This window comes from Lissotriton vulgaris, chromosome 1_1, assembly GCF_964263255.1.
Source record: "Lissotriton vulgaris chromosome 1_1, aLisVul1.2, whole genome shotgun sequence".
Taxonomy (NCBI): Eukaryota; Metazoa; Chordata; class Amphibia; order Caudata; family Salamandridae; genus Lissotriton; species Lissotriton vulgaris.
Genome location: NC_141685.1, coordinates 534156173 through 534169694, shown reverse-complemented (window position 1 = coordinate 534169694; position 13522 = coordinate 534156173). Strand labels below are relative to the sequence as shown.

Below are 13522 nucleotides of genomic sequence, written 5' to 3'. Positions count from 1 at the left end.
GCATTGTGTGTCATCAGAACTGGTCCTAAGCTCCCCTTTGTAGGCGTCTTACAAGGTACTGTTTGCACCACATAGGTTCTGAATCTCAAGGCAGTGCAGACTCTCCTCAGCCAGAACCATGACAGGGGTGGAGAACTCTGAATTGCATCAATAGGTGGCACTTATTATTATCCCTTTTTTTTCCTGTTACCAACTCAGTTTGCCTATCCCTCTGTGGTTTGTCTCTCAGATGTCAGATATATTGGTAATGTCATATACATTAAATGGTCATTCATGTGTTCAATAACTTTTCTTTTAGTAATGAGGAAATTGACCACAAGAGCCCAGCTGTGGTGGACAGTGAATTGAAATTGCCAAAGAAAGCAAGGTTAGAAGAAAGACATCCCGCTTCAGAAGAGCTGGTAAACTAGAACATTTTGCCTTTTGGGTGTGTTTTTGAAAGATAAATATATGATTTTTAGATATTGACTGAAGTTGTGTTTGAAAGATACTGACATCTGCTGCCATGTTGGAGCCCCATGCTTGAGTCTTCTGCTCCTCAAGCCTTGCAGTGTCAGGAAGGCTGCACCGATGATGTGCATTAGACTTAGCTCTGGAGGCCAACCAGTGTTCATCACATGGAAGAGAAGGGTGGCTACAGAGCAGTTCTGAAAAGCATTGTACTGGAACAGAATTAATTTCCTCAAATACGAGTGAAGATAAGCAATAGCATAAGGGGTGTTAATGTGTCACAAACTTTCCCTCATAAATACCTAGGGCTTTTAGAAATAGTTTTTATGAAGGTTTATGAGGACGTATATCACATAGACATATAAATAGTATAGCATTTGCTCACAGTAATGGATCGTCCTACAGTCTAATTAAAAACAGTTTACCTCAACATCCACCTGCTCCCTGCTCTTGACAGTGATCACAAATGACAATCAAACATTGTATTCTCTAGGGTGTCGCCCCGTCCCTACCCATGTCTCGATCCCCCATATGTTGCCCTGTTGGTGCCTCCTGAATGGATATGTCTCCCTCCCAAGGCCCCACACAATCCCCCTGTCCGAATGTGCAATGGCAAGTATCAGTGCGGCTCCCAGCAGCAATCTGAGTCTCCCTCCCTTCCCTGCAGTTCAGTATCCACTCGTACACCATTTCTGTGTTCTCTACAGCCGTTGTCGGCCAGAGGCTCCCTCAGGTCAGCCAGCAATATCCATCAAAGCTAGGGTTATAGTTTATGCATTGGATGTTCTTGACTTAGGCAATTGTATGGGAAGATCAAGAACAGAACTGGAACATCAAGACTGATGGTCTAACTAAGAAGAGTGCCTTTTACACCAATCTCAGACCTGTGGTGCCGTCTTGTGCTAGGTGTTTCAGTCATTGAAGGCAACTCCATGCAGATCTTTCCTTAGACTCATGCAGTTGCATTCTTCTCTTTTGTTATCCTATTCTCCTCACAATGGGCCTAATTCAAAGAGCATTTTGTGCGCTTACATTGAACTTAAATGTTCAAATTTCCACTTAACGTTAATAAAGTAATAATCTCATATTAACAAAATCAAGATTGGTAGAAAATTTGACGTGCAAGGTGCATTTGCAAATTGGATATTTCTCACATTTGCAGATTTAGGATTCGGCTTCTTGGGCGTTCCTGGGGAAATCAATGACTGTCATACGGTAGGAATGCCATAGGAGTAGGAACATGACTGCAAGCATTGGGGGACAACACTACAGAAAATTACCAGTTAATATTTTCTCAAGTAACTATAACTTGTACCCTAATGTAACTATAACTCGCACCCCCTCCATGCTCGGTGTAGTCATCAATTATGTCATTTAAGGTGTTGCTGTGTAGTTATCAATAATGACTTCGAACATCTCATGAGTGATGTAATGTGCGGTCATTTAGCAGTGTATGGGGAGGCAGGGAGTTATAGTTACTTAACTATAACCTGCGTCCTCACCATTCACAGTGTTGTCACAAATTATGTAATTTCAGATGTCATAAATTATGTTATCAATGCTGCCATTTGAGCATGTCGTGAGTGATGGAATATGTGAAGGTATCAGCAGATCATGGCAAGGGCGCAAGTTATATTAACTTCATGGCAGCGCAAGTTATACTCACTTTAAATACTATACATACATATATGTTAGGAATTGGGTTTCTAGTTGGCAAAGGTTTGCACCCTGTCTAAGAAGGAACCACAATCCTAGTCAGGGTAAGTCAGTAAGACCCTTTAAATTAACCTGTCTTCACATTCTGGTAGCTTGGCACAGAGCAGTCAGGCTTAACATTAGAGGCAATGTGTAAAGTATTTGTGCAACACATAAAATAGTAACACAGTGATAACACCACAAAAAGACTCCACGCCAGTTTAGAAAAAAACCCAATAAGTTTATGAATAAAACAAGACAAAGACATAAAAATCCAATCAGTAGAAGCAGAGATATGATTTTTTAAAGATTAAATAAAAAAATAGCTCTTAGAATCAGTACCGGGCACATGCATCATTGTCATTTGCATTCGCAAACGGTGCGAATCGTAAATTTCGGCCGTTTGCGAATGCAATTGACAAAATTGGGATGCATCATGTTTTTCGCAATTTTAGAAATCGCAATCATGTTGGGATTTCTAAAATTGCGATTGCATTTAAGAAATCCCAATTTGCGATTTCTTAAATGCAATGCAAGAACATTTTAAATTTGCGAATTCGCAAATAGGGAGAGGTAAATTACCATGAAGTTGACCTTCATGGTAATTTGCGAAAACTTTCCAAATATGCACAAAAGTGCATTTTTGAAAGTTTCTTTTTACACACACATGCCCTTGGGGCATGTGTGTGAAAAATGCACTTAAAGTTATATTTCAGGGGTGCAGGGTCCTTTGGACCCCCCCTGCACCCTTGAAATTGCATTCTCAATTAGCGATTCGCATATTGCGAATCGCAAATTGAGAATGATTTCCCATTCATTCCTATGGGCCTCTAGGCCCATAGGAATCAATGGGAAGGGATTCCTTAATTGCGATTCGCAAATTGTGAATCGCAATTAAGGAATTTAAAGAAATCGCAAAAGAAAATGTGATTTCTTGGTGCATAATCGTTTGCCATTACTTAATTGCGATTCCTTAATTTTCGCAATTAGGAAATCGCAAACGGCCACAATGATGCATGTGGCCGTAAGTGCTTAAAGAGTTAATTGGTTGCGTTGGACCGGGACAAAGTCAAGAGTTCAGGCCAACCACAATGAAACGCAGGCCGTATACAGGACCCACGCAGGGCCCACTGAGCAAAAGTGCCTTGATCCTGGTTGCAAACAAGGAGATGAGGGGTGTTGCCAAGCGATACATTGGTTATCCCCACGCTGTTGGGGTGATGTGCTGGATTTCTCCATGCAGCGGTGGTGTTGCGTCAGTTCCATGAGAGATGCGCCTGTCCTGAGGTGTGGTGTTTCCGAATGTGGTATGCCGGGTTTCTCCGTGCTGTAGAGAAGATGTCGCCACTCAGTGGTAGCAATGCATGGGTTCCAAAGCGGCGGTTTTGAAGGCGATGCAGCGGTCCTAAGTGTGTTCTATAGATCTGGCTCCCGAAACAGTGGCCATGCGTCTGTTCCAATCACTGCAAAGGTGTAGATGCATGGGTTTAGGCAGATGCACCACTTTACAGTCACTCCCAAAGGCCCAGAACTTGGTTGGCACCACTTGGCAGAGCAAGACTTGCAGCAAGCAAAGACTAGGTGCTATTTGCAGGTTCAGAGAAGTTTTTGATATCCCTGAGACTTCAGATCAGGAGGCAAGTCAACAAGCCCTTGGAGATACTTAGGTTCTGGTATGTAGAGATGCAGGTCCCAGTCTCCTCACTCCCAGGCAAGAGGAGAACCAGCAGCAGGCCAACACAACAAAGCAGTTCATCAAAAGTGCAGTCCTTCCAGCAGCACAGCAGTCCTTCTTCCTGGTAGAATGTACTTAGTTCCAGAGGTGTTCTGATGTGGTGGTGTCAGAGGCCCAGTCCTATAACCAGTTGGGCCTTTGAAGTGGGGGAGACTTTAAAGAGATGCCTTGAAGTACACAGAGTTCCTTTCTTTCCTGTTCTGGCCCCAGACTTACTACAGGGGGGTATGCAGCCTTGTGTGTAGGGACAAGACACAGCCCTTTCATGAGTAAGTGTCAGCTCCTTCCGCCCATCCTGCTCAGGATTACCCATCAGCAGGCTGATGTACAGTCAGTCACACCTACCTTTCCTTTGTGTGTGGCTGTCTAGAGGGACTGCAGGAACCCGCCTATCACCCACCAAGAGGAGTATTCCAGAGACAGGCAGAAGGCACCAAATGGATACAGTTAGAAAATGCCTTGGATGCTTGTTTCCGGTCCAGGGAGGACCTGGACTGGCAGTTTGGGCTGGACTGTTCCCATAGGGAGCAGTGTCAAAAATTATTTGCATATGGCTGGGTTAAAACTGGAATGGCATGGGTAGCAAAAAAATCGATGGATTTTGGCCCAGATCTCTGTACTGGGGTGAATGTATAACATTGTTCTGCATTCTGTCCATCAATTGTTCTTTTCACTGTCTAAAAGGTGGCATTTTCAGAATTGCTATTTAAAAACAAACTTCACCATGAATTGTGTTTTGAAATTATGATTCTAGGGACACCAAATTTGGGGGTCCTCTATCTTCCCAATTAGAAATTACACATATAAAAAGTAGTAAGGCAATATCAATGTTATCCTATGGGCGAGATAAGTCTTGCAGATGTGAATAACGCTACCAGGACATGTCAAACTTAAAAGTATATCTCCTACTTTTTAAATACACTGCACCCTGCCCATGGACTGTCCAGGGCCTGCCTTAGGGATGACCTATGTGTAATAAAAAAGAAGGTCTGGACCTGGCAAGTAGGTTAACTTGCCAGGTTCACCTGGCAGTTTAAAACTGCACACACAAGCTTTGCAGTGGCATGCCTGCAATATGTTCAAAGGGTTACTTAAGTGGGTGGCACAATCAGAGTGAAGTAGTGTGGCTCACTGGTTAGAGGCGGCAGAATCGAGAGCAGAGGACGGCCCGGGACCAGGGTTCGATTCCCGGCGCGGCAGGTTTCTGGAGTAGGGTCAGCGGACATGATAATTCTCTCGCCTCGGTGCCCACTCTGATCAGCGATCACACTCGGCAACTCTGGGCATTAGCTTGCCTCATCTTCACTAACGGCCCCACCAGACCGCCGGGGATGCCTGGTCTCACCCTGGAGATACCCATTAAGGGACCATCTCTCAGGGAAGCCAGGAAGGGTTTCGCAGTGGTCAAAGCGCCTTGGGACCCTACGGGTAAGTAGTGCGCTATATAAATGCCTATACATACAATCAGTGCTGCAGGCCTACTAGGAGCATTTAATTTACAGGTCCTGGGCACATATAGTGCACTTTACTTGAGACTTACAGGTAGATCAGATATGCCAATTGTGGATAAACCAACGTTACTATGTTTTAAGTAAAGAGCACATGCACTTTAGCACTGGTCAGCAGTGGTAAAGTCTCCAGGTTTCAAAAAGCTAGCAAAAACAAAGTCATTAAAAACAATCAAAAGCAGGAGGTCAGAAGGCAAAATGCCAGGTGAGACCACGCCAAGGATGCCATGTCTAACAAAATATATATATATATATATATATATATATATATATATATATATATATATATATATATATATATATATATATATATATATATATATATATATATATATATGTATATATATATATATATATATATATATATATGTATATATATATATATATATATATATATATATATATATATATATATATATATATATTACCTACTGGCGGTCGCCAGTAGGTAGTTATAGTTAGGATTGTTTTCCATAGGGAATCCGCAACATTCTATTGGGAATAACTTTGGCGCCGGTTGAGGAATCTGCCTGTAATTTTCCTGAAATTTGCCTCGCTGCGCTCCGCTCCTTCCCTGGAAGTTTGGGGGGGATTCGTCAAGCGGGGGCCGAGATAAAAGGGGGGTCCCAAAACATGTTTTCCCCATGTTAATTTCCATAGGGCGGTTGGACTCACTTTTTGCCCGAACGGCTGAAAGGATTTCCACCAAACTTGGCAAAATTGTAGGGACTGGTAGCCCAATGTGCCTTTGCTATGTCTCAAGATATGTTCTCCAGTGGATTTTGAGTAATTTAGGTTCAAAAAATATATATATCTATAAGCGCGCCCCGGTACGCGCACCGGGCGCGCCCCAGCGCGCTACGCGAGTTCGCGAGCGGAAATCTGAATGGCTCTCGGGTGTCTGTCAACATTCCAAACAGTCTGGAGCGGCCGCCATCTTGTGTCTCGGTAGGATCGAGACACAAGAGGTGGCAAAAACAAAGGGGGAAATGACCAAAAGGGGGCAGGGTAGACCCCCCTGACCCCCGGGGAGCGACAGAGTTTTTTTAAAAATGTAGCATTTTTTTATAAATTGGAGGTAGTTCTAAAAAGAACTGTTTTTTTAATCTTTTTGTTGTTTTATTTTTTTTATTGTTTTTTGGATTTTTTTTTACTTTTTAGGGCTTTTATGAACAATGTCTCCCTTGGGACCCTCCCCCCCCCCACTAGGCCTAGGGGGGCGCAGTATCCTTTCCCTGCGCCCTTATGTCTTTTTTGTACCTTTTTCTTAGGACTTGGGACTGACCCTAAGTCCTAAGATGGCTGCTGCCACATCGTTGTTAATGTGATGGCAGCCAATAAGATCTCTGGTTGAGATCTGTTAGCACGTGGATCTTCTGTGGTGTGAAATATTTAAGGTTTTTGAGTTTTAAGGCTGTGTGCAGCATGGGATTGGCTGTGGGGGGTGCCTGGCTACAACCCCCACCATGCACCACCAACAGCAGTGTGTGGTGGCGGTTGGTTTTACATATGGTAATAAAATATTACTTTACATTTTAAAAAATCTGGGAAAAATTAAGGTTAAAGTAACGTTATAGATAGGTGTGATAAATAGATCTCTGTTTGTGTAAGAAAACAACGTACAAATTCACTAAAAAAACGAAGTTTAAAGTAACTTTATAGTCAGGTGAATATCTCAGTGACAACATTAACATTTTGAACAAAAAAAAACCACAGAAATTCACCAGTTATAATTAGCAGAACTAACTATAAATTGCGCTCTCTACATGCACTGAATATAACCTCATAATTTACATCACTTCTGGCATGTTCTATGACATCATTTATGACATCATTTATATTACTGATAAACTACAAAACAAACTAGCACACTCATGATGATGTTATTAGTGATGGCATTTGAGATGACATCAGTGATGTCCTAAATGAAGACATAGACCATGTCATGAGTGATGTAATATGTGAAGTCATAAGCAGTACATGGAGAGGGCGCGAGTTATTGTTAGCTTTGCTAATTATAACTGGTGAGCTTCCTTGTTTTATTTAGTTCAAACCATTAATGTTGTCTCTGACATATTCACCTTAATATAATATTACTTTAGTCTTTGCGTTTTTCAGTGAATTTCCAAGGTTTTTTAAAAACAAAAACAGATCTTTATTCTCACACCTAACTATAATGTTACTTTAACCTTTTGTTTTTTCAATGAATTTCAAGGTTTTTTTTTAAGTAAGGTAATATTTTATTACCATATGTAAAGCCAACCCTCCACCACACTCGGCCTTTGGCCATGCATGTGGGGGGATGGGGCAAGGTTTCCACAGCCAACCCACCAAGAAGCAGCCGAAACCCCTGTAGGCAGCCAATCACACACTGCACATGGCCTTTTGCCATGCTCGGATTGGGGTTGGCCGCAAGGCCTGACTTGCAGCCAGGTCCTGATTTCAACTCCCCTCAGGCAGCCATTCCCAAGCTGCGCACAATCTTGGCTGCGCACAGCAAGGCATTGCCAACGGATTGGCCTGCTGCCGGGCCCAGTGGCTAAACCTCCAGCAGGCTGCCGACCCCACAACGCCTTTGGCCTGCATAGCGTAGGGTTGACCCTCCGCCCTGGTGACCGCATCCCCCAGGACCGGATATCATTTAAACAAATCATTGGGTGCGGCATCTTCTTGTTCAAAATTAATGTTGTAGGTCAAGCAGTCTAGCGAAAACGACAGAGGTACTTTTGGAAAGGTCAGTTTAGAGACTGCTGAATAAATCCGGGATGCCAGTAAACAAGATCCTACATATATACTTTAGATGTGCCTTTTATAATAGTTCTTCATGGATATTAATGTGTAATGTGTTGTTAAATGTTATGTTATGTTATGTTATACTTGTTTTTATATAGCGCACGGCTACTCAAAAAGAGTGTCCCGGCGCTTTTAATAGTGAGACCTACCGCAAGATAACACAACACAGAAATAAAAACACACTGGAGAGCATAGAACAGAAGGGAGAGAAAAAAAGAAAAAAAAAACCTAGAGAGCAAACAACCAGGCCTTTCCTGAATGCGAGTAGATTGGTAGCTCCCCGGAGTGCCAGTGGCAAGGTGTTCCACAGCTGCGGCGCCAGCAGTCCAAAGGAGCGGCCTCCCGTGCGAGCTCTCTTTACGCGCGGGACAGCCGCCAGAAACAAAGATTCTGATCTGAAGGAGCGAGCCGGTTGGTAAAAGGCCAGTCTCCTTTGGAGATACTGTGCTCCCACAGCATGAAGAGCTTTGTAAGCCAAGGTTAAAGCCTTGAACGCAATCCGTTTACGGATGGGCAGCCAATGTAAGGACTGCAAAAGGCCAGCAGCACTGGCTCGCCTGTTCAGGCCATAGATAGCCCTCGCGGCCGCGTTCTGCACAACTTGGAGCCGCTGCAGCAGATACTCTGGCAGGCCCAGATAGAGGACGTTGGAGTAGTCCAGTCTGGAGCCTATCAGAGCCTGCACAGTCAGCTTCCTATGTTCCTCAGACAGCAGAGGCAAAAACCTCCGCAGCATCTTAAGGAGGCCGAAGCAAGTGCCCGTCACACCAAGAATCTGGGACCTCAGCGTAAGGCTCTTGTCCATCTTGACCCCCAGGTTCTTAGCTATCTGGGATGAAAAAGACGGAGGAAACATGCTGATGGGCCACCAAGCATGCCAGTCTTGCTCCGCAACGCACCCAAAAAAGAGTACCTCTGACTTATCGGAATTGCACTTGAGGCTGTTCAACTGGAACCACTTAAAAACAGCCCCAAGGCAATCCCGGATACTCTCTCCATCGAAGTCTCCTCCTCTCTCACAAGAAAAGAGGAGCTGGGTGTCGTCGGCATAGGATACGATCCGGGCCCCGAATGACTCCGCCAGCGCCGCCAAAGGGGACAAGAAGATGTTAAAGAGGGTCGGGCTCAATATAGAGCCCTGTGGAACCCCGACTCCCAGTGGCGGCATCACGGCGGACCGTTTGCCGGCGGTCAGCTAAAAAGGATGAAAAACAGCTGTGCACCGTCCCCCGTAGGCCAATCTCATAGAGTCTTGCGAGAAGGCCATCATGGGGGACGGTGTCAAAGGCCGCCGACAAGTCCAACATCACCAGCATGGCTTTGCCCCCAGCGTCCAGAACCCCTTTGATGGTTTCTGAGACCTCTAAGAGCGCGGTCTCTGTACTGAGGTTCGGGCGGAAACCAGATTGAGAGGCGTGCAGAATCTTATGCGCTTCCAGAAAGTTGGACAGCACCACATGTACGTGCTTCTCCAGGATTTTCGTGAGAGCGGGCAACAGGGAAATCGGCCTATAATTAACCGGAGCCTTAGGATCAAGGCCAGGCTTCTTCAGCAATGGAATAACCATTGCCTGCTTCCAGGCCTGCGGAACCACTCCCTGGCTCAGCGAGAGATTCAGGAGTGGATTCGCCAGCGGATTTATCACTTCCGCTATTGTTGCCAAAAATTTGGCAGGGCAAGGGTCCAAAGATGACTCAGATTTAAGATTGCCCATCAGCGCTAAGGAAGCAGGGGCTGAAATAGGTGGAAAAACGGCCAACACCGGGCCCATCGGAACCAAGAGGCGCAGGTCATCCTCAGAGTTAACCCGCCACCTGGACGCCGCCGGTGGAAATGAGTCCTGGATGAGTCTAATCTTGCTGGTGAAAAACATCGCGAGATCAGACGCCCAGGATTTAGAGGGCATATCTTGATATGTATTGGAGCGAGGAGCAATAAATTCTCTCACTATGCTTATCTGTAAGGAGGCACAACTCTTTGACATAAATTATTAAATGTGATCCTAATGCTTGACCTGCATGTCTTTGGTCATCCAGGAAGTAGGCAAGACATGAAGCTCAAGGATCATATCATGGACTCTTGAGGCTTTAGAGTTAAGTCTCGCTTTGCATCCAATATAAGAATATGCATGGAATAATCATGTGATTCAGCATAACCATACATTTAGTCTCACATATATTGATTACTTATGAATGACCCAGAATGAGGAACTTCAAAAGTGATCTTAAACCTATTTATTTGAGCAAACTTGGCTTCTGATTAGACAACGTAATTTATATCTTCCACTCGTAACCTGTAATATGAGAGGAGGAATATCTCATATACTACAAACCAACTATCTCTTCAATTAATGCTTTTACTGGAACAATGTTAGGAGGAGGAAAGTACTGGAAAAAGCAAGTGTTATGAAGAGGAAAAATGAGGATTATAAGTTAAAGATTATAACACAGTGGATCCCATTATTGACGCATCTGTACTCGAGCGGGGAGCACCAGTTTGCAGCAGGGAGCTGGCCCGGGATCCTGCTAATGGGGTTGCTTAGTGACCTCCATTAAGTATGCTCCTAGGAGAGGGTGGATCGCTGTGTGGGGTCAGTGGGAAGCGGGAGGGAGAGTTGGTGTGGAATGTGGGAAACAAGCTGGAAGAGAGAAGGCAAAGGATCTGTGGGGGAAAAACTGATAAAACAAAAGTTAGGAGGAGGAAAGCACTGGAAAAAGGAAGTGCTACAAGGAGGAAATAATTGACAATTATGAGGAGGAGAAAACAAAGTTTAGGAGAAGGAAAGCACTGAAAGCAAGTGTTACCCGGAAGAAAAAACGAGTACTATGAGGGGGAGAATACAATGTTAGGAGGAGGAAAGCACTGGAAAAGGCAAATGTTATGAGGAGGGAAAATGGACATTATGAGGGGGAGAAATCAAGCCCCCTCCCAGGAACCTACTCAATAGAGGCTGCTGTGTGCCTGCACCACTGACGCAGTAAAGGCAACCCTGGCTGCGCCTGTCCACTCCCGGACCTGGCCCAGCATCAAGAACCATGGATCTCGACCCACCCACTGCTACACCAGCGCCGGGTTGAGAGCTTTGAACCACGGACCTTGCAAAAGCAAATGCAGCCACACTTCCCCACGCTCAACAGTAGGACTATTCTCCTGCTGACACTATCTCTTCTCCTGTAACATCAGAAGTATTGCTCACAGGCCCCTGCCCACCACCACTGAGCTAGGACAACTCCACTGCCGCCTGATCAACAGGCAATTGCTCTACAAACGCACCACTATCACCTCCCTCACCCCAATGTCTTCTTATTTACCAAGACATGGATCAACCCAACTTCCGCACCGACATCGCCCTGCCACAGACAACAGCTATAAGATAGTACGCTGAGAACGCATCAGCAAACACAGAGGTGAAATAGCCATCATCCACAAAGAATTCTCTCCAATACATAGCCGCCACAGACGACAATATCCCTATCATGGAACACCTCAACTTCCGTCTCAACACAGATGGTAAAATAACCATCAGAGGCACTCTCCCCTACAGATCTTCAGGGCCCACCTTGTAGCGAGGCTGTTCCCAACTTCCTCGCCGCACTGGCCATCAACTCCGGGAGCTTCATCTTCCTTGGGGACCTCAACTTTCACCTAGACAAACCCATTGATGCCAATGCGGCCAACCTCCTCAAGAGCATGAACAACCTCGACCTGGCCCAACTAGTTACCGACCCAACTCACATCACCAGGGACACGCTCAATCCCATCTTTACATCCAGAAAACAGAGTTAGGTTCATCCATGTCACCAAACTCACCTGGTCGGACTACTCAGTTGTCCATTTCACCATTATAGCAGCCCCCACCGCCTCCACAAAAACATCCAGCCCCACCCACAGGAGCTGGAGTCAGATACTCTAAAACCAGTGGACCAACACCCTCAGCTTCTTCCTTCCAGACACCAGTTCCAACCTCAAAGAGACTGTAAAAAATGTCAATGCCCAGATAACCAACTGCACTAACAAAATCTTCCCCATCAAACCCACCAAACCAAGCAGACCCACGCAGGGCCTGCTTTAGAGCTGGTGGCACCCTGTGCGACAATGTTTGTTGGCGTTCCACCAATGACTTCCCTCTCTGTGAATTCCCTCAGTACCAAACTTTAACAGTGACCCTGCAGTCTCCATAACCACTCTCTTACACATTCTTTTCTTTTGTTAATAGCGCTACTCATACCAGTGTTGGGTGTCTGAGCACATTACATCACGCATGTTACACAGAACAGAGACAGTGAATCACACATGTGTAAATCAGTGTCTAAGAAATGTTACATAAGAAAGAGGACTCCAAGGCATAAGAGTCACATGTCATCCATACTGGTAGGCAGTATAGTTTAGGAGTGCTTGATCTGGAGTAGCAAAAATTCAGAATTTAAAACGTACCACTAAGGGAGGAGGTTGTCTTTACGAATAAAAATGTATTTCTACCCAAAGGAACCCTTCTTGCAGCATTAGGATAACAAAAGACTGGGGAAAAAAGCATAACTCTCTAACCTATACCTTGCAGTTTCCACGCAGCTTTGATAACAGTTAATAGCTAACTGTTCTTCATTAGGATATTAATTTATAAATTGTAAGTAAAAAAAGGATCTTGCAGACAAAAGCAGTAACTCACTGAATTAATGACATTATATGTACTTCTGTCATCTACATCATACATGTTCTTTTTTTTTAAAAGAATCTTTTTATTCAAACATCAGCAGTGTTAATGTGTAACCTTACCACAGTACATTGTTGACAGTACATACAGAGCAGCATATTGTACATTCTTGAAAAATATTGTCTTTTTGGACTCAACCGTACATGTTCTTTGAAGCAAGCATATTCATTCTCTGCGCTACTTTATGATGAGTCAAAATTTCCACTAGACAAAACTCAATCTCTTTCCAGAAGTTCCATTAATCAGCAGAGTTATTTTGACATTTAAATTGTTGCCTGAAAATTGCTGGAGGCGAGGAACGCTGCAGCATGAGCTTTTATCTCCAGAACTTTTTTGACAACACAGCACACTCTGAAGTCAGCGCCCGGTGCAGTGGCACCGATCACAGCGCCCTAAGGCCAGCCCTGGACCCACCAAGCATACCAGCTGTTACATCCCGGAATTAAGAACCACCAAACGCAACTGCAAAAGACTTGAAAGGATTTGGTGCTCTTGCCAGCAGCCAAGTGACCGGGCCACTCTCTAGCTGGCACTCAACTACTACCACCAGTGCCTGAAAGATACGAAAAGGAACTCCTGGCCGACTGCGTCAAAGCCAGCTCTAACCACAGGAAAGAACTCTTCAACAT

General features: G+C 44.6%; 1 protein-coding gene across 1 annotated transcript in view; it reads left to right on the top strand.

Moving 5' to 3' along the window:
- The window catches only part of AKNAD1 (AKNA domain containing 1), a 425253-nt gene that overhangs the window by 171818 nt on the left and 239913 nt on the right, over positions 1 to 13522 (top strand). The window contains exon 9 of the mRNA XM_086936316.1: positions 299 to 401. Coding sequence (XP_086792442.1) covers positions 299 to 401 — 103 coding nt within the window. The remainder of the gene's footprint in view (positions 1 to 298; positions 402 to 13522) is intronic.